At 37.1% G+C, this 20,771-nt stretch overlaps 2 protein-coding genes and 1 long non-coding RNA gene across 5 annotated transcripts; 1 reads left to right on the forward strand and 2 right to left on the reverse strand.

The window, feature by feature from the left end:
* Nucleotides 1–1,653: 1,653 nt before the first annotated feature.
* LOC148734281 (uncharacterized) lies at nucleotides 1,654–2,946 on the reverse strand. Its single transcript, XR_015999097.1, has 3 exons — nucleotides 2,333–2,946; nucleotides 2,051–2,110; nucleotides 1,654–1,887 (listed from the first exon to the last, which is right to left on the reverse strand). It is a non-coding gene; the product is annotated as an uncharacterized LOC148734281 (long non-coding RNA).
* Nucleotides 2,947–4,339: 1,393 nt separating this feature from the next.
* Nucleotides 4,340–6,765, reverse strand: LOC148734282 (uncharacterized). The gene has a single exon (XM_088754620.1). It carries the CDS (start codon nucleotides 5,563–5,565, stop codon nucleotides 4,930–4,932), a length of 636 nt encoding a protein of 211 aa, XP_088610746.1. The 5' UTR covers nucleotides 5,566–6,765; the 3' UTR covers nucleotides 4,340–4,929.
* A 2,056-nt stretch (nucleotides 6,766–8,821) lies between these two features.
* Nucleotides 8,822–19,008, forward strand: LOC148734283 (uncharacterized). 3 transcript variants are annotated; one of them, XM_088754624.1, is made up of 10 exons: nucleotides 8,822–9,229; nucleotides 10,961–10,996; nucleotides 12,170–12,241; nucleotides 12,659–12,751; nucleotides 14,268–14,344; nucleotides 14,841–14,963; nucleotides 16,262–16,303; nucleotides 16,409–16,463; nucleotides 16,686–16,745; nucleotides 16,911–17,008. In XM_088754624.1, the coding sequence occupies exons 4-10, from the start codon at nucleotides 12,700–12,702 to the stop codon at nucleotides 17,000–17,002; spliced, it is 501 nt and encodes a 166-aa protein (XP_088610750.1). In that variant the 5' UTR covers nucleotides 8,822–9,229; nucleotides 10,961–10,996; nucleotides 12,170–12,241; nucleotides 12,659–12,699; the 3' UTR covers nucleotides 17,003–17,008. The 3 variants fall into 3 exon arrangements, with proteins under 3 accessions (XP_088610750.1, XP_088610749.1, XP_088610751.1); XM_088754623.1 differs by having other exon boundaries at nucleotides 12,170–12,237; XM_088754625.1 differs by lacking the exon at nucleotides 16,911–17,008 and adding an exon at nucleotides 18,044–19,008 and having other exon boundaries at nucleotides 8,823–9,229; nucleotides 12,170–12,237.
* The last annotated feature ends 1,763 nt before the right edge of the window (nucleotides 19,009–20,771 follow it).

Raw genomic sequence — 20,771 nt, forward strand, 5'->3', positions numbered from 1 at the left:
AGAAGTATAGTTTTTTTTTTTTCCAGGGTAAAGTTTTAGGTTCAAGATAAGCTGGGATTTTGCTGCAATATGTTAAGGTAATCTCTATTTTCTTTTTCTTGGGATTATAAAGTGCAGGGAAGGCCTTAACCGATATTTTTATAGAGCTTCTAGCATAAATTTCAGCACATAAAGTAGCATTGAATATTTGTGTCGAATTAAGTTCAAAGCTGGAATCGGATCCTGTCCCATTACTAAATTTACTTCATTTTTTCCACAATAAGAGGGAAGCCAGAAATTAAAACCATGCAAGAAGTACATTTTGATAAATAAGAATTTAATGCTGAAACTTCATATTCATTATGCAAGGATATTTCATGATATTTTGCTGTTTTAGACTTTTTTTTTCCCTTTAAGTAGACGCATAGCTGCTTGAACTTGGGCTTTCTATATCGCACATCTGGAGTTATCTTTAGGAGACTGCCCTATTGCCATTGTTACTGTCGTTACGCAATTTTTTCATTTCCAATCATGAATAAGTCTACTTGTTTTTATTTTTGCCTGCTAGAGTGTAATGAATGTTGTTATGGTACTAGACAATAATCAAAAAAATATATTACGATATAGCAGTAGGTTCCCACAGATGCCAAAGGTTCAAATTGAAAAAAAAAAGCCGAGTTTATTTCGGGCGTTTCCTTCGGAAAGCCCGAGTAATTTATGAGGACTGTATTCATAGAATACATGATCTAAAAGTACATGATCATTTCTTTCTTAAAATGAATTTTTTCGTCGTAAACTATCTTTTATCTCAGGGATCTCATCAAAATAAACGCAAATCAAAATGACAAATCTAATTCGCTATGAAAAAATGTTCTGACATGTTTATGTTTAGGAAAATTTTCTAGATTATTACAGAGATGAGATTGCTTCGGTAAGAATATTTTTAGAAAGAGATCTTTGATTTATAAAATGATTGTTTGTGAATTTTTAAGAAACAGATAACGAGATTAATAATTATGCACTTAGCAGCTGCCATCCTGGGGATCGACCCTGGGGTCATACGGGGGAATAGACTTTTGTCGCCAATTTTGCATTGAAGTGCATTTGCACTTCCGAGACGAGACACATGGGAAAACACCCACTGGATTTTTACCATTGCCGCCATCTTGAGAATAAAAGATCCTTACCATGATGACTGGCTATTACCATTGATACCTACAGATGTAAAAAGACTACTACTACTACTTTTTCCAGTTAGTTGCCGGAAAAAAGCCACATAGGATGTTTTTAACTTTGAGCCCTGTATAGCCCTGTATAGTAACCACAAGCTGAAGTAAGTTTTAGTTTGTGGCAAATAACATTCTTTCGGAGCATTACATTGTTTGAGTTAGTAGAGCATACTTCTTTGTCCCCAGGGGAAGGGCATTGGTAGCTTTATGTTGAACAATGTTATTGTTGGTTAGGGGGTTTAGGAAATTCCTTTGAAAATGCCCAAGGGTTCCCCGGGGTCACCCTCTCCCCCCCTGGGACGGCCGCTGATAAGTGCATAATGACCATGATGACTAAAACAAAAAATTTTTTTATCAGTTGCATATAATTATAGCTCGTTGATCTCTTTGCCTCTGGAAAATGTTGTCAAATAATACCATCTGGCCCGATTACAGTCGACTAATACATATTGGAAAACTTTATATCATTTATTCTCATCACATTTGCAAAGATAACTTTTTGACAGGTATTAAAAGAAAAGTTAAGGCTATTTCAATATACAAGACATTGCATGATAATCTTTGCACTTATTAATAACTTCATCTACACTTTAACTAGGTTTTTCGTTTCCTTCTTGCTGAGATTCATTATTTTTCTTCTTTCTTCTCTTTCGGCTCTTCTTTTTCTTCCTTTCTGGTTCTGTGAGGATAGTAAGAAGAAATTGTTGTCGTCAGTTGTTTATAGGTTTTTGGTCATGCGGGATTGGCCTGAATTTCCCATTTTGGAATGCTTTGAGCAAATTAGAAAACTGGAGAAATTCATCAGCCATGAAACTTAATGAATTTTGTTTGTTAAGTCTTACCCTCACTTAAAGTCTTCCTCTCCTCATTGTCATGTCTTTGCTCTCCTATGTCCTTGTCATCTTTAAAGTTAAAGAGAAAGGCCTTGATTTTTTTTCTTCTTGCAGTTGGCAGTTAAATTTGTATTATGCATGAGTCTATAAAAACATAACTTTATAAAGGTGATTTCTTGTTACTTTATTTAAAGTTTGCTATCTTTAGAAGTACAGAAACAAATAGGTTTACAGCTTCATTTTTTCATTTTTGATTTTTTTAAAATTCCGTAAAGAAAATTTTCCACTTACCAGGAATAGTGGAATCAAGGGATTTATCAGTATCGGGCTTCATACACGAGTAAGTCCCTTTAGAACTTCTGCAATAGAACCTTCTGCTATCACATCACACTCTACACACAGTTCCCGCAAGCCAGCATCCTGGAAGCGTTTGCCAGTGTTGGACAACATGGTGCATGCTGTGTGGAATACTTCCATTTTCATTACCATATCTTTCAATTTTGCGCTTTGTTTCCATTGTCCCTCGCTTGCCTTTGCATACAGTGTTAAGTCATTGACGAAGCCGATGCTCTTTAAGTTGAGCGTGTTCTTTACCTTGAGAGACTGCACTAGAACCTTGTGAACGGTAGCCATGTCAGTAGCAGGCACATCGATACTCGGGAGATATCTGTTGACAGCCAGTGAGACAGTTGAACCTCATTAAGGACAGAAATGTTAAATCCATTCTAGCCATTGGCTTTTTGGTTCCCGCACCAGAAAGGGTCTCCTCCAATCTATCTATAATACCCCACGGGAGTGTTGCTTTGATATATGGCTTGATAGTTTCAGGCAAAAGAGCGATCTCATGCCCCAGTCGGTGTGGCATCTGGATAAGTTGAACATTGTTCGGCATACGGTAACAGTATTTGCTTGGGCGGTTTTTGTACTCCTGCCGTAACTCCTTAAATAATGTCCTGGCCAAAAGAGGTAACAAGGCGCCTGACGCGATCAGAATATTCCGCTGAGATGTGTGTGTGTTGCCAGTTTAGGGTATAGAAACGCATCTAGTTCTTCTGAAAGTTTGACTGCACTATCACATAACTCGGTAGGTTTCGGAGGCCATGACATCTTACTAATGTTTGGGTGAAGTGCATCACAGAAGTACAGGCCAGCTTAAGATTCATATATAAATATGAAAGGAAACCCTCTGTATTAACATCTGAAGTTTCTTCTCGGATTACCCTAGACGTGGGTGTGATGGATTTTCAGAACGGTTTACTTTTAAGTGTAAGCAGATGGTGAAAGTGTGGCCTGAGAAAGGCTTTGAATGGCGACGCACCTCATTTCTGTGTTTTCAAACATACAACCTTTTTTCGCGATTTTCTTTACATATCAAGAAGAACATCTCGATTTCTCCTTTGATGCTGATCACAAACTTTTTCTTTTTTAAATTTGTTATTTCATGCTATTCTGACATCTTACTTTTCTACATTTACATATCCGCTCGTTTGCACCGGCTCTACAATTTCTTCTTTTGTACTTTTTATTCCAAACAAGTTAATGAAATGACTTATATCTACTTGTACGTCTTTGGCAGGAACAACAGCAATCCATCGTTTCATGAAAAACATCTTCCCGTCATTGCTTTATGCAGTGGCTTTGGTTGGGTGTTTTCCACGTATCGAGTGGCAGTTTGGGAGTTTACAATGGAAAACTTTAATTAGGGCAAAAAAAAACTGTTAAAACATCGATCGATCCCTTCAGAATAACACACTTTCTGTGTTGAGTCCATCACTTTTTCAATCAACCAATAAAAAAAATTCAATTGCCGTATTCTGATTCTTGCTCGCAAGAAAGTTGAGAAATCTCCAATTAAATCCATATATAATTAAACTATACCCGTGTGTTTTGAAAGGTAGAAACCAAAGCAAGAATTTGCTACAATAATATTTCTTTTGATTGGAAATTATTGAATCAAGGTACTACTCAAGGTAGCGTAAGCGGACCCTATCTATTCCATATTTTTATAAATGATCTAGAGATCTATTTAGATACCCTGCCAGTGTTATTCTAGTATGCTGCTGTTTCAAATGTCATTGCTCCTGTTTACAAAGTTAAAGACATGTCTGAGACATTGGTCAAACATTTCTTAGAGTGGATAGAAAAGAATGGAATGTTCTGTAACCCTAGCAAATGTAAGGAGCTTACAGTCCTAGAAAGGCAATCATGAATTGTACCCTCCTGTATTAGGGATCCCTAGTTGTACTTATGTGAGCATTCTAGGTGTCACCTTTCAGAGTGACTGTAGGTTCAATACACATGTTAAGGTGGTATGATACCTTCAAAAAGGGAAATTTTTTACATTATTTGAAACATTTTTATTAGTCCCTCCAGTGATAACACTCACTGAGAGAAATTGTTTGGCACTGTTGTTGACACCATCTGTTACTATAGCAACAGGACCACGCCCACCAAACCCTCATTTTACAGGCATCACGCCAACAACAATAACTCTATAACAAAAAATCCCATGGCTCTGAAATTTTCAGGATGTCTTATGCATAGATGGATCTGTGCAATGAACCTAAAGCATTTTATACAACATGATTATAACCATGTCAAATAATGAAAAACTTTCACATAAACAAATAATGGGCCCCTTCTGGAAAAAAATTTGCCTGCCATTGAATCATCAATTTACCTTTGTACTTTGTTTTAGGTTTACTGCACAGAAACACCATTCAAGATTTTCTGTGGAAAATTTCATGAAATTATCTTAAATAGTTTTTGAACTGAACATGTTGAGCTACTCGGAGTTCTATCAAAATGCAGTTTGATGGAAAAATGCATTTAAAAGTTGTATTTGGGTTTGAAAACCCTCTGTTCAATCTCTGAGCAAAGGAAGTGTCTTAAAATGCTCCAGCAGCATAAGTAACACCCTCTGCTTGTTGGTTCTTGTCTTCTTTCTTCTTTCTTTGTCCCCTTCGGACCTTTCTCCTCTTTTTCCTTTCCTCGCTGTGTTTGTACTCAGCACCACGAATTCGATCCATGTCAAGGTGCCTACACCCCTCTTCTGTGTATTTTCCTGGGGAAATTTTGAGTGCTTTTAGAAGCAGTAGAACAGTCCTTGCTCCAATATTGAAGTGGCTTATGGCATCAAACAAGCCAAATTCCAGCAAGTCAGCTCCCACGAAAACTTCCTTGGGAATGCGCTCCCACACCACTCCAGTTACAGCTTCATTCTGGTTTTGGGTTTTTCCATGGAGGCATTTTTCTAACAAAGAATCTTCACTTAATCTTTGGTATACAGGTTTGACTTTTGCAATCACAGCATCAGGCAAACCAGGAGAATGTTTAAAACTGTTTCTGTCTCGCTTGAAACCACACCAGCTCGAGGGTCCAGTTGGACAGTGGGTGTGAAGATCACGCCGTTCACTTGAGGCACAATGGAAGAAACTTGCATGTATTGCCTTTCTCATTCCATTCAAGTCTCCAACATTAGAACGAATAGCAATTCCATAGTAGTTCTGAAGTTTGTCAATCATGGCATCAGTGAGTTTTCCTTTCCCACCGAGAGCAGGAGTTTCTTTCTTTAGTTTTCTGAGTGCTGTGCCAACTCGTTTTTGCACATGTCCTATACATTCTTTCTTAGCAATTTGTATTCCATCTGCAGAGTAAACATCCTTGACTCTATTGTAACTTTTGCTGTCACCATCTGAATACAAGTCAGTATAACGAAGCTTGTGAGTTGCAACAGACCGTCTAAAAATACGATCTGCACCCTCTGATTACATATTGAGTATCTGGCTGAAACCACAATCCAACGATTTATTCTATTGCCTTCTCTTGTTTAGAACTCGGTACTTCTAAATTCTGATGTTTCAATTGCTGTCATTTTTAGATGTCCAAAACTCATGTTTCCAGCCACAACTCTCGCAAAAGACTCGAAGACTCGAAGCACATCCCTTACTTTCTAAGTGGTTTTCCGAAAGCACGATGCTGAATTCTCCACAATCAGCACACCTCATGGCAGAAAATGCCATGCCGAGTAGCTCCATGTCGACAAACCTGAAGCCCGTTAATGTTGCCTCCACTTCGTAAGGTTCTTCAACTTTGCCAGGTTTTGATTCCATGGCATCGGACTTAAGCAAAAGCTTTTCCGAAGACACAGACTTCTTAGTATGTTGACCGAGGGTGTTCGAACCATGTGCTTCTTCTTTCGCTTCTTTCGTCCTCTTGGCATTTTCTTTCGAAGGTTTCGTGAATTGATTTCCCGAAAACTTCCTTTTAGGACGCCTTATTGCACGATGCTTCGGAGGCATGGTTGTTAACGTGAAAAAAGAACGAGAAACAGGATAAAAAACTCAAAACGCCACGCCACTAGTATTGTTGTGAATTTCGCAACGACAATTTTTCGTGTTTCGCAGGCTCATCAACTACGATGGGCTAATCGTTGTTATGTACGGGGTAACAGAGAGTCCCTTGTCACGCAACGATCGTTTTCCGGGCGAAAACAACTATTGGGGGATTGTTTCTTCACTGTAAACAAGATAAAAACAAACCTGTTGCCCCTGGCAACCAAAGACCTGGTCTCAAAAATGAGTAAATACTGGACAACAAATAACATTTTCATGAAAAATTAAACTGTGGCGTTAATACCAAGTGAAATACGGACCTTTTCCAGCAATAAAAATTTTTAGGTAAAACTTCGAAATTTTTGCCTTTTTTAAGGTATCATACCACCTTAAATGCCTCTATGTCCTTAGCTCTCTACGTAAAGAGGGGTATAAGCAGGTAGAAATAGACTTTCTTTTCGCTTCCTTAGTACTTCCCCGATTTCACGTATGCTCATATGGAGCATCAGACTCCGACCTCACCCCAGTACAATGTTTTTTTCGATCGTTGTTGGAAAAGAAATTTTATTACAAGAAATCACAATTTACGATCAATTTTACAGAAGCAGTAGTATTTTTAAAAAGGTTTCTAAGGCCGCCAATCACCCCTGTCGCTTTTTATTCGCTTGTAAAGGCCTGCAGCTACAATTTACGGACTAGGTCTGGCACCAGAACAAGCATCAAAAGTAAACTTTTTAAATATACATTCGTTGGTCGTTTAATTTTTAGACATAACCTATATGACAATTTCTAACTGTAATCAGGTGGTAAATTTAATTTTGTGGAATTATTAACCTTTTAACTCTTTTAACTCAAATTGCTTGTAACATTAGGACTGTATTTTTCTGTTTTGAATCAATAGAGACCATTATTATTCTTGTTATTATTATTATTATTATTATTATTATTATTATTCATTATTAAGCGCGCTTATTTAAGGTTACTTCCTACCTTCAGAGGCTGATTTTTTTTTTTACTAGATTGAAGTTACACTTTTTAACTAGCGTTTGCCAAAGAAAAAAAATTAAAAATCTCAAAAAGCGTCCGACTTATTTAAAAAACGTATTTTCGAATAAAAGTTAATAAATCAGGAAGGTGTCATAATCTCGTAAATGGGCGAACCCCCTAGGGGAATAGTCGAATATTCGGAGGAATATTACATCGCGCCCTTAACAAATTTCACACGTGGAAGTAATCTGCTCGTAGAAAGTCTTTTCTCGTGGATATAACACAAAACTCAAAATTAGAGAAGAGTCCTTGGGTAAAGAAAAAGAAAAAAAAGGTCCAAAGAAGAGAGAAATGGCAGCATTTTGTCAAAAAAGCAAAACAAAACAAAACAAAGCGACAAAGGTTCTTGGTTTGGCCAGGAGCCGTCGACAAGCTCGGCATCCACTGAAGATCGACAGCATTCGATTATCCTTGGGGCAAAGAGCTGAAAAATTAAAGTCAACACCACAGAAGGTTGTAAACAACATTCTTCGTTGGAATCTGACGAAACTGATGGAGAAAAAGAAGAATGCGACAGATTTACCCTTTCTGCCGCGGGTTTTCTCTTCGCCGACTTTGTCGATTACTAAACGATCAACAGGGCGAGATAAAAAAAATAAAAAAAAAAAAGACTGCTACACGATACTTTTCCCGGGAAAATCTTGATCCATTGTCATTGACGTCAGGTCTCGTCTTTCTCATTGGTTTGCGGTTTCAGGAGGCGAGATAATTTCCTGGTGTGGCGCAAGTTGTTTACAAACCTTTGGGAGCTAAAATCTCGCATTTGATTTTGAGAGGAATACATCCACTTTGAACGAATTTATAGGGTATGTAGATTTGACCGATTTTCGTGAAATTTCGCCAAAACATTCCCGGGATGATGACTAACAAAAGTGTGTCAGGAAATTTTGATCTTTTAAATATTTTTTACGTGGTATCCATTTACGCAAAACGCTTCGCATATTTTTCGCTACTCTAACTTTAGATGCGAATATCCAGACAACCAATCAGAATATCGGAAAAGCCTGACACACCTTTGTTGATTGATGCCTTGTGAATGAGACTAGGCAGCCATTTTTCTCGTGCCGCAGGATCCGATACCCGATAAATTCGATAGAAAAACACTCGGTCGTTTCACGCCTTTCCGGCTCCTGACACTTCCTAAATGAAAAAATCGCCGAAATTATATTTTTATCGTAAATTGCATTTATTAACCTTTGTTTTGATGTCTAGTTTGTTAGGGTTTTCTTCCAACTAGCGCGCGTACGAATTTTCTCCCGAAGGACATCCGCGAAGGTAGGAGGTAACCTTAATTTTTGGGCTTTCAGGGTGGGCGCTTATGGTTACCCATTCTCCCTGAGGTGATACCGCTGACAAACGCCAAGATGCCCCTAGGCTCGGGATTGAACTATCCCACGCCGGCAAAGGTCCTTGAGGTTAACTGTCTTAAAACGAATCAACCGCAATGTCATTCAAATGTTTACTTTGCCATCAAGGTCGTAATTTTACATCTTAGATTTACCGGCTTCGTGCACGCCTTCAGCCTTATCTTTTTCTCCCTTCGATGTTTTTGTAATTTTTAACAAGCACAGCGTGTTCTAACTTGATGTGACAGCTTAGACTTGGTTATGGCTTAGAGAGGAAACCAGCAGCTACAGCCACCATGGTAGGCGTGTGTCGAGAATGGCAGTCGTTTTAGAAGTTGCCTAACGGGAATGTAGTGGAATACATCGCATAAACAATCCATTTCTGTTACATGATGACACATCTATGCTTTTGAAATGATACCGGTTGCTACGTTGTTTACAATGCAAGAGTCGAGAGTCGGGTAAGTACGTGACTAAATTCAGCTGAATTTTATAAGTTCACGGTTCAACTTATGTTACAAGTAAGCTAGTGCCACGTATTCTTATTGCAGTATCATAAATGCTAAGCAAAGGTTTTGATTACCCTCCTGTCCAATAGCCAAAGGGGTTTTGAGCGGAATTACGCGAAACAATTCCGTGTTTGCATAAATTTGGTCCCAGCGTTTCATTATTCAATAACTATTTACAATCAGGCTTGTTTACTGGAGGTTTGAGATGGATCCAAAAACGAACGCAGCTCCTCTAAGGATTTGGGAAATTTTTCTTTATAAGGTTCCCTGTGAAATCTGTGTCACTACGTTCCGAAAGTAAAGATGACCCATGATCTGACCTTGAACTGAGTTCGCTTGCAAACGAAGATACGTTCTTAATTTACTTTGATTTGGAGTCTGGCACAGTTAAAACGCCGAATTTTTCTAGGACGCGAAGAAGCTAATCAACTACTTTAACTAAGTACATCAAAAGATCGATTTTTAACTCTGTCATGTTGGTTCGTTCCGAAGATTACCTTTTTCTGGATTAAAAATTAAAACTAATTTTAATAAGTAACTGGCGTGACCAAGCAACTATCATTATGCATTGTTTGCGGTATTATTTGTCTCCACATTTCTTATTCAATAAACAATTTAAAAAGAAAGCTTCTAACTGGTTCAAGGCCTTTTCTTGTTGTTTCCATAATATTAGGTAAATCTTAGTCAGTAGGGCTCAATGTTTTGTCCCTGTGAAAAGGTTATTCACTTGAAAAACGAGTGTAAGGGTGGCCCCTTAATTTTTTTCAAGGTCAGAATTAAGTACAGTGTTCTACGTATGCTGTTCGACGGTGAAAACAAAAGTTGACCTTTTCATTTGCCAAATATTGTATATAAATTATTGCAATTCATTGTGAGGTCCAAACAATGGATGCAAGTTCAGAATCTCAACCACTGAACTTTATCATTTGGTTAGAGCCATTTGAAAGACAAATTACCAGATGAAGTAAAAGGAAAGAAAAATAGAAATGTAATGCCACATTAGCCATGATGCGTGGAGGTTATGATTTTGATGGATTTTCATTCATTTATCTCATGCATTATGAAGAATTGAAACAGCTCAGAAGGCAGATATGTTTCTGTACTTTCCATTTCGTATTTATTCGCTCAGGAGAAAAGGCACAGAAATTTTAGCAATCTGTAGTAATTTAACCATATTGCATAACCAAGTTATAAAGGAAAAGAGCTTGAATATTAGGCTTGTGGGAGAGGATTTTCAATTTAACACACCAGCCTAGGAGAGTTAGGAGATGACTTGGCTTAGTAAAAAATGTACTACTTTCAAAAACCAGGTAATTGCCAAGTCAATAATAGATAGTGGAATTATCACAACCTTGGAAATATGTTAAGAGTTCATTTATAAATTTTAAAATAGGAAGAGCATTGTATATCCTGAGATCACTCTCTCCGCTGATCGGAAACATTGAAATCAAGGTTAAAATTCAGAAAAGGAGTATTTATGCACCAATTATCAACAGCTATTTTTTTATGAAAGGCAAGTAAAGCAAACAGAATCAACTTCTTGAAATAGTTTCCACTTGGTTAAAGTTCAGGGTGATATTTAAAAAATTATACAGCACTCGATGGTTCCTTTTCACTCTCATATAGATTTTTTCCTTATTTAGTGGTACCAGTGACTTGGCTAACATATTTGTTCTTTTGCAGAAATTTGGACAATTCCCCTGGAGCTTTATTTCAAAGGTTTGTATGATTGTCCCCTATTTTGTATCTATAGTTCAACTTGCTTATAATACTAAGACTCAGTGTTTATTGGAATTAAATTTGCTGCAAATCTAAAGCTATCACTTGTAGAGGATCTATATACCTTGACTGGCCCCAAATTAAATGCTTTCTTTTGAGCTTGTTTAGGATATTGCTCTTAGACTTGCTGAGGATACTGGTCTTTGACTCACTGAGGATACTGGTCTTTGACTCGCTGAGGATACTGGTCTTTGACTCGCTGAGGATACTGGTCTTTGACTCGCTGAGGATACTGGTCTTTGACTCGCTGAGGATACTGGTCTTTGACTCGCTGAGGATACTGGTCTTTGACTCGCTGAGGATACTGGTCTTTGACTCGCTGAGGTTACTGGTCTTTGACTGGCTGAGGATACTGGTCTTTGACTCGCTGAGGATACTGGACTTTGACTCGCTGAGGATACTGGTCTTTGACTGGCTGAGGATACTGGGCTTTGACTCGCTGAGGATACTGGTCTTTGACTCGCTGAGGATACTGGACTTTGACTTGCTGAGGATACTGGTCTTTGACTCGCTGAGGATACTGGGCTTTGACTTGCTGAGGATACTGGACTTTGTAAGTCTGGCTCATTGAGAAGAAGTCTGGTTGACTCGCTGAGAATAATTCTGGTTGGCTCGCTGAGAATAAGTCTGGTTGGCTCGCTGAGAACAAGTCTGGTTGGCTCGCTGAGAATAATTCTGGTTGGCTCGCTGGGAATAAGTCTGGTTGGCTCGCTGAGAATAAGTCTGGTTGGCTCGCTGAGAATAATTCTGGTTGGCTCGCTGAGAATAAGTCTGGTTGGCTCGCTGAGAATAATTCTGGTTGGCTCGCTGAGAATAATTCTGGTTGGCTCGCTGAGAATAAGTCTGGTTGGCTCGCTGAGAATAAGTCTGGTTGGCTCGCTGAGAATAATTCTGGTTGGCTCCCTGAGAATAATTCTGGTTGGCTCGCTGAGAATAAGTCTAGTTGGCTCGCTGAGAATGAGTCTGGTTGACTCACTGAGATGTTTGGTATTGCTATAATAAAAAATTATTTCAGCCAAAATTTCTCAAATAGGGTTAGTTGTAGTGGGAGTATGTCTTTCTGTCATTAGAAAGACATACTCCCACTTGTTTTTTTCTTCTTTTTTTCCCCAGTACAACTATCTAATGTCAAGTTATGGATCTTTACATTGTAACAATGAAGCTGTGAATGAATAGAGGTGGTAGGTGTGAATGATTAAAATCTTATTGTGGAATTTTAAAGTAACATGCCCCACCTTTCCTCCCCCCCAAAAACTTTAAATAGCCTGAATACTAAATGCCAAGGAAGGCAAGGTAGTAATATTGTTGATTAAAATATATACCAATACCTAATCTAATTATAGTAATATCATGCATATGCTGCGAGAATTAGGTTTAATAGAATTTAATAGGTTTACAACTACACAATTAACATTAATTTTGTGGGTAAAACCAATGTTCATAATGTTGATGTCTAGAACCTGTCTATCTAATAACAAAATTAAGAATAAAGAGCAATTCTCCTTTCAACAGAACACGAACAAAATTTTAAACACATAGCTTCCCCAAATCAAAACATAACATTCAAAGTCATTAAAATACTTGACTATTTTCCATCTGCAGTAAGGACCACATTTGGAAGAAGAGGTCCATTTAGTGAGTTGATGATCCTTATTCCAAAAGAAAATAACCCCAGTCTAAATGTTTGCTTTTCAGGTAAGTTGAAAAATTTTGCCAATCAATGACAATTATCAAACCCTCTTAACCCTTTAACTCCCTAGATCTGACTGTTAAATCTCTCCTCCAGCTGATACACATTTCTTTGTAAATCAGTTACAGGAATTTGCCACTTAAGTTTAAGAATTTACATGCTAATACTGGGAGTTAAGAAGTTAATAAAAAAATTAATGTATTTCTGAATTAAGGCTGTTGTAGAGTCTCAATCTATATTTTTTCCTTCCTGATGTGTGTCATTGCAAAAAATGGCTCATACTGATCTACTCTGTGGAGTGAATTGGTGTTTGAGGAGATTGATATAACTTAAAAATGAAAAGTGTAACATTTGAAAAATTGCTACCTTAAAAATGTCTCCTAAAATTGTCCCAATAGCTGTTAACAGTGTTTGGTTTTACTTATTGAATTAATATTGAACTGGTTACCCAGTTTTTAAACTTATAGTTTTACAATGAGCATCAGACATTTTGTTACACCTAGGAGAATCCCTGAAAGATGCAAGTGATGATCAAATGGAACATACAATTTGTCACTTATGTGAACATTTCTCATCTACTTCTACAAGAGATTGTGAGTAAACCATTGGAGAATATCTATTTTTTCAATTAGTTATAAATGTTTTGGATGCAGAGATTAGTCACATTAGGGAAAATATTGAGAAAAGGATAAATTTCATGTACAAATACTGCCTTTTCATGTATCATACAAACGAGACAAAAATGTCGTCATCTTTTATGCATAGAGTCGGGCCATACCATGATAAAATTAAATCTAAAGCAAATATCACATTTCTTTGTAAAACAATAGCATAAAATGCACAAGAAGGCATAAAGAAAACCATAAGAAAGATTTCCTTCATTAATGAATTTTTTCCACAAAATTAATTTTAGCTATAATAATATACATGAAAAAATTTCTCAGTTCTGATTGGTTAAGATGAATGCAGTTTTCAGTTAATTCAGTGCAGAAGAGAGTTAATTCAGTGCAGAAGAGGGCTAATTCAGTGCAAAGAAAGAAACAAACCAGACATTCTGATTGGTCAGAATCATTGGTTAATGTCAAGGTCAATGTCAAGGTCAATGTCAAGGTCAATGTCACTTGCAGAGTTTGAATAAATTATTTTTGCACATGATGCGCACGCTTTTCTTCTGCGTAGTTATGAGAAGCTACCTCGTATTTTTTCATGTATATTATTAATAGATAATCACATGATTTTCTCGTGTAATTTGGAATAAATAAGCACTTGTAAATTTTTTCAAAGACCACAAATTGCACTCGCCCTACGGACTCATGCAATTTTGTTAGTCTTTGAAAAAATCTACTCGTGCTTATTTATTCCAAATTGCACTCAAAGTCATGTGATTACCTATACAAAAATCTGGAACTGTTCTTGTATCAAATTGGATCAACAACATTCTTAGAGCTGATTGAACTCATGATATTCAACTATTGATAAAAGGTTAACAAAATTTGTAAACATTTCATTTAAAAAGTAAAGTAGCAGAAAGGTCGGGGACAAGCATCCAAGGGATCGAAAGAGCAGAAGGCTCCTCGTTACTAGAGAAAGCCAAAAGAGTAAGTAAATTCTTTAAACTACAAATTAAACCAAAATAATTATTGTTTCTGGAACCTTTCATCAAAGTACTAACAAATAATATAAATCCCCGATGTGCAAAATCATGTTCTATGAGTTTCATGTGCTGCAATAACTGGTGAAAACATAACATAACCATGGTGGAAAGGGAGTTGCGTAGCTAGTATAATTGTTGCAGTTCAAATTTCTGCAAAAAGGAATGCAAATTAACTTCATGGTCAATGATTGTTCAGAAAAACCTCCCTACTCTTGGTTTTCATGTGTTTTTGGTTTTTTTTCTTCATGTGGTGGTCATAACTTATGTTGCCAAATTAAAAAAAGGGGGAATTTAATGTCTTGAACAATTGCAACCAAATTAAGGAAGACCTTTGAATAAGAAATTTAATTTGTGGTAAGCTGTATAATGCTGAATGCTTTGGGTGATTGACTTTTGACAATATATCAAAGACCTGATAAATACCAATACTTTGATATCAGGTAACAGCCATGAGAAAAAAATGTCTCACCCAAGAACCTGCTGGGGAGTGTTTCCGGATTAAGGTTCTCCATGAAGATGACAGGGAGATAACAAGAAATTTTTTACCAAAAGGAACATATCAGGTGAGTTCTGAAACAGTTGAATGATAACTCATTACAAATAAAATAGATTAAAGTATAAAGTACCATATGGCATATATATATATATAACTAACTGCAGAAAGTACTTTTTGGGCCTTCTGGGCCTCATCAGTGCAGTGCTGATGCTAGGATGGGGGAGAACCGAGACGGTCACCCCAAGCGACCCAACCTTTGTGGTATCGTCTAAGCCATGCCAGAGTGTTCAAACTAGAGTAAACTAGCAAGCATGCGCAATTGCAGCAGCAATGACTCATCCTAGATAGAGTGCTCAATTTGGACATGATATATATTATATTTATTAAAAACTTGATCATTGGATAATGCAATTCACGACCTTTTATTGGCTTAGCCATTATGGTATATCAGCCAATATACCATAATCTACAAATATGGTTAGCACGTGTCAGCTTAAAATTAAAAGGGAACTAACAATTTAATGAAATTTAATAATTTGATTTAAGGTTTGTAATAAAACAATTATTTCACTTGCGCTTGTTGGATATGAGACGATTATAGCCACCTCGGCACTACGCGCCTCGTTGGCTATCTATCATCTCATATCCAATGCGCACTCGTGGAATAATTGTTAAATATATATATATAAAGTGTGACTTGATTTTCGTAGAACAGTGCTCAATACATAGAAGTAGAGCGAAGTATATATTGTGGGAGGAAAAAGACAAGTAAACTACAAATTCATCCCTACAAAATCCCCTGATGAGTGGGCGACCACGAAACTGGCTTGTAGGGATGAACTTGTAGTTTACTTGTCTTTTTCCTCCCACAATATATATATATATATATATATATATGTATATATATATAAGCAGAAAAGTGATGGTCAAGAGGCCAACTCCAATGTAGCTTTGTTGGTGTATTAGCTCGAAGTTTCGAACATCTCGGTCTTCCTCGGAGGCTTAATTATATATATATATATATATATAAGCCTGCTCTGATAAATAAATATGCCTGCACACTATACAACTGTAGTGCATGGCCTTTAATGATTAAGCATCAACATGCTTACATTCTCTCTCATCAATTTATTTACAAGAGGTGTATGACTGGGTGGGTCAAGAGACTTCCCAAGACTATTTTACATTACATCAACTTGAATCTGGTTTTTTTTCTGATACAAAACTACCCACTGATAATCTCGTCCAATCAGAAAAATTGTGCCTGATAACAAGGGTAAGTAACATGTAAAAAGGATCTTGAAAAGGCCATGTAGTAACAGCTAAATTAAAAAAAAAATGGTTTATGTCTATTGTACTTCACAGAAAAAAGATGAAGCAAATGAAATATTTGGAAAAAATGATGAGGTGAGAAAAATCAAAACAGATCATTTGGTCCCTTAGTTTTTTTTTTCTTTTTAAAAATCGATCTTATTAATTTTACTTATCTTTCAAAACTCTAGTTGATTTCAGGTGTCTTTCTATGGCAAGTTTGATTCTGATAAATCCCTTGATTCCACTATTCCTGGTAAGTAGAGAATTCTCTTTACAGAATTTTAAAAAAATGAAAAATGAAAAAATGAAGCTGTAAACCTATTTGTTTCTGTACTTCTAAAGATAGCAAATTTTAAATAAAGTAACAAGAAATCACCTTTATAAAGTTATATTTTTATGTACTCATGCATAATACAAATTTAACTGCAAAGTGCAAGATGAAAAAAAATCAAGGCCTTTCTCTTTAACTTTAAAGATGACAAGGACTTGGGAGAGCAAAGACATGACATTGAGGAGAGGAAGACATTAATTGAGGGTAAGATTTAACAAACAAAATTCATTAAGTTTCATGGCTGGTGAATTTCTCCAGTTTTCTAATTTGCTCAAAGCATTCCAAAATGGGAAATTCCAATCCTGCATGACCATTAGCAAAAACCTATAAATGACTGACAACAAAAATTTCTTCCTACTATCCTCAAAGAACCAGAAATGAAGAAAAAGAAGACCCGAAAGAGAAGAAGAAAAATAATGAATCTCAGCAAGAAGGAAACAAAAAACCTAGTTAAAGTGTAGATGAAGTTATTAATAAGTGCAAAAATTATCATGTAATGTCTTGTATGTATATGAGAACGATCCTTCGCAGTAAAGCACTATTTGAGCAATAGTGAAAATCAGATCTGAAAAAAATTTCAGGCCTGTACGGGATTCGAACCACTGACCTCTGCGATACTAGTGCAGCGCTCTACCAATTGAGCTAACAAGCCAACTGGGAGCAGGCCATCAAATTAATTCGATATAAACCCGTAGATGATAAGTCAAACAACAACAAACATATGAAACATATGTGTGAACTGCGGTTATGAGACGTATATGAGAACGATCCTTCGCAGTAAAGCACTATCATCTACGGGTTTATATCGAATTAATTTGATGGCCTGCTCCCAGTTGGCTTGTTAGCTCAATTGGTAGAGCGCTGCACTAGTATCGCAGAGGTCAGTGGTTCGAATCCCGTACAGGCCTGAAATTTTTTTCAGGTCTGATTTTCACTATTGCTCAAATAGTGCTTTACTGCGAAGGATCGTTCTCATATACGTCTCATAACCGCAGTTCACACATATGTTTCATATGTTTGTTGTTAATGTCTTGTATATTAAAATAGTCTTAACTTTTCTTTTAATACTTGTCAAAAAGTTATCTTTGCAAATTTGATGAGAATAAATGATATAAAGTTTTCCAATATGTATTAGTCAACTGTAATCGGGCCAGATATTTGGTATTATTTGACAACATTTTCCAAAGGCAAAGAGATCAACGAGCTATAATTATATGCAACTGATAACAAAAATTTTTGTTTTAGTCATCATGGTAATTATGCACTTACCAGCGGCCGTCCCGGGGGGGGGGGGAAGAGGGTGACCCCGGGGAACCCCTGGGCATTTGCAAAGGCATTTCCTAAACCCCCTAACCAACAATAACATTGTTCAACATAAAGCTACCAGTGCCCTTCCCCTGGGGACAAAGAAGTATGCTCTACTAACTCAAACAATGTAATGCTCCAAAAGAATGTTATTTGCCACAGACAAAAACTTACTTCAGCTTGTGTTTACTATACAGGGCTATAGAGGGCTCAAAGTTAAAAACATCCTATGTGGCTTTTGGCGGCGACTAACTGGAAAAAGTAGTAGTAGTAGTAGTTTTTTTACATCTGAAGATATCAATGGTAATAACCAGTCACCATGGTAAGGACCTCTTATTCTCAAGATGGCGGCAATGGTAAAAATCCAGTGGGTGTTTTCCCATGTGTCTCGTCTCGGAAGTGCAAATGCACTTCAATGCAAAATTGGCGACAAAAGTCTATTCCCCCGTATGACCCCAGGGTCGATCCCCAGGATGGCAGCTGCTAAGTGCATAATTATTAATCTCGTTATCTGTTTCTTAAAAATTCACAAACAATCATTTTATAAATCAAAGATCTCTTTCTAAAAATATTCTTACCGAAGCAATCTCATCTCTGTAATAATCTAGAAAATTTTCCTAAACATAAACATGTCAGAACATTTTTTCATAGCGAATTAGATTTGTCATTTTGATTTGCGTTTATTTTGATGAGATCCCTGAGATAAAAGATAGTTTACGACGAAAAAATTCATTTTAAGAAAGAAATGATCATGTACTTTTAGATCATGTATTCTATGAATACAGTCCTCATAAATTACTCGGGCTTTCCGAAGGAAACGCCCGAAATAAACTCGGCTTTTTTTTTTCAATTTGAACCTTTGGCATCTGTGGGAACCTACTGCTATATCGTAATATATTTTTTTGATTATTGTCTAGTACCATAACAACATTCATTACACTCTAGCAGGCAAAAATAAAAACAAGTAGACTTATTCATGATTGGAAATGAAAAAATTGCGTAACGACAGTAACAATGGCAATAGGGCAGTCTCCTAAAGATAACTCCAGATGTGCGATATAGAAAGCCCAAGTTCAAGCAGCTATGCGTCTACTTAAAGGAAAAAAAAAAGTCTAAAACAGCAAAATATGATGAAATATTCCTTGCATAATGAATATGAAGTTTCAGCATTAAATTCTTATTTATCAAATTGTACTTCTTGCATGGTTTTAATTTCTGGCTTCCCTCTTATTGTGGAAAAATGAAGTAAATTTAGTAATGGGACAGGATCCGATTCCAGCTTTGAACTTAATTCGACACAAATATTCAATGCTACTTTATGTGCTGAAATTTATGCTAGAAGCTCTATAAAAATATCGGTTAAGGCCTTCCCTGCACTTTATAATCCCAAGAAAAAGAAAATAGAGATTACCTTAACATATTGCAGCAAAATCCCAGCTTATCTTGAACCTAAAACTTTACCCTGGGAAAAAAAAAACTATACTTCTGCGCATGCGCCAAGAGCAAAGTTTGGCACACGAGCCTTCTTTCGCAAAACGTCTCTCGTTTCTACAAACGAGTCTCGTTTCTATTCACAAACAAACGAGTCTCGCTTTAAATCGTTTATCGAGTGACTTATAAATCGTGACGATTTAAAATCGACTGGTTGCCCAGAAACTGTGAGTGATCCCAATGAAATATATGAAGTTCATATATTTTGAACTGCGGTATTAGATACGTATGATGCACGATCCTCGCAGTAGATAGCGCTATTTAAGCAATAGCGAAAATCAGACCTGAAAAAAATCAGGCCTGTACGGGATTCGAACCACTGACCTCTGCGATACTAGTGCAGCGCTCTTACCAATTGAGCTAACAAGCCAACTGGGATCAGGCTGTTAAGTTGATTCGTAATAAACCCGTGAAAGGGTTTATTACTTAAATACGGCTATCTACTGCGTGGATCGTGCATCATACGTATCTAATACCGCAGTTCAAAATATAGGAACTTCATATATTTCATTGTATCTGATTTATCAGATACAATGACTTTCAGACTAATGAGCAACCAGGCACTTTTAAATGCGCTCGTGCACGATGCATAACGTGTCCTTTCATTCACAACACTGATAAAATATCGGGACCTAAACGATCCATTAAGATCACCGATCACTTCACGTGCACCTCCGCTAATGTAATCTATTGCATAACTTGCACTTATTGCAAAAAGATATACATCGGCGAAACAGGCAGAAGACTAGGTGACCGATTCCGAGAACACCTTCGAGACGTGGAAAGGAATGACAAGGACACATCGAAACCAGTCGCTAGACATTTTAATTTACCCAATCATTCTAAGCAACATATGGCAATCTGCGGTCTTTCCTTGCACTTAGGTGGCACGGAAAGCCGTAAAAATCTTGAACAAAAGCTCATCTTTCAAACCGGCAGTCTAAATCCCACAGGGATCAATGAACGCTTTTCATTCCACTAATTCATTCATGTTTTTCTCGTTGCCATGCACCCACCAATAACGTAGCTCCATTTTCTGCCTTTAAAAGCACACAACCCACAATTCCTCTATTCGCTCCGACGAAGGGCTAACGCTCGAAACGTCAGCTTTTGTAATCATTACGGTGGCCAATTTACCATTTCAACTTTGTTGATATATCCAAACTTTTATAAATGGCTGCCGGATTAATATTCTTTTGTTTCAATTTAAATTAGCCCTACTGGCCTCGTTCTCCAGTGCAAAATTCAAAAGAAAACATTATCTCAAGCGAGGACCACTCGTGTCTTGCGCACGTCTTTCCACTCTGTCGCGTTCCGCTGACTGGCAAGTCCTGGAGAGAAAATAGAGAGCTTAAGCACCAGACGTTCTTGACAACACGAACGGCAGAGAAGCCGCGTAAGACTGGATCGAGGCCTTCGTTCTTGGCGCGAAAT

Source organism: Stylophora pistillata, chromosome 3 (genome assembly GCF_964205215.1).
Source record: "Stylophora pistillata chromosome 3, jaStyPist1.2, whole genome shotgun sequence".
Classification (NCBI taxonomy): Eukaryota; Metazoa; Cnidaria; class Anthozoa; order Scleractinia; family Pocilloporidae; genus Stylophora; species Stylophora pistillata.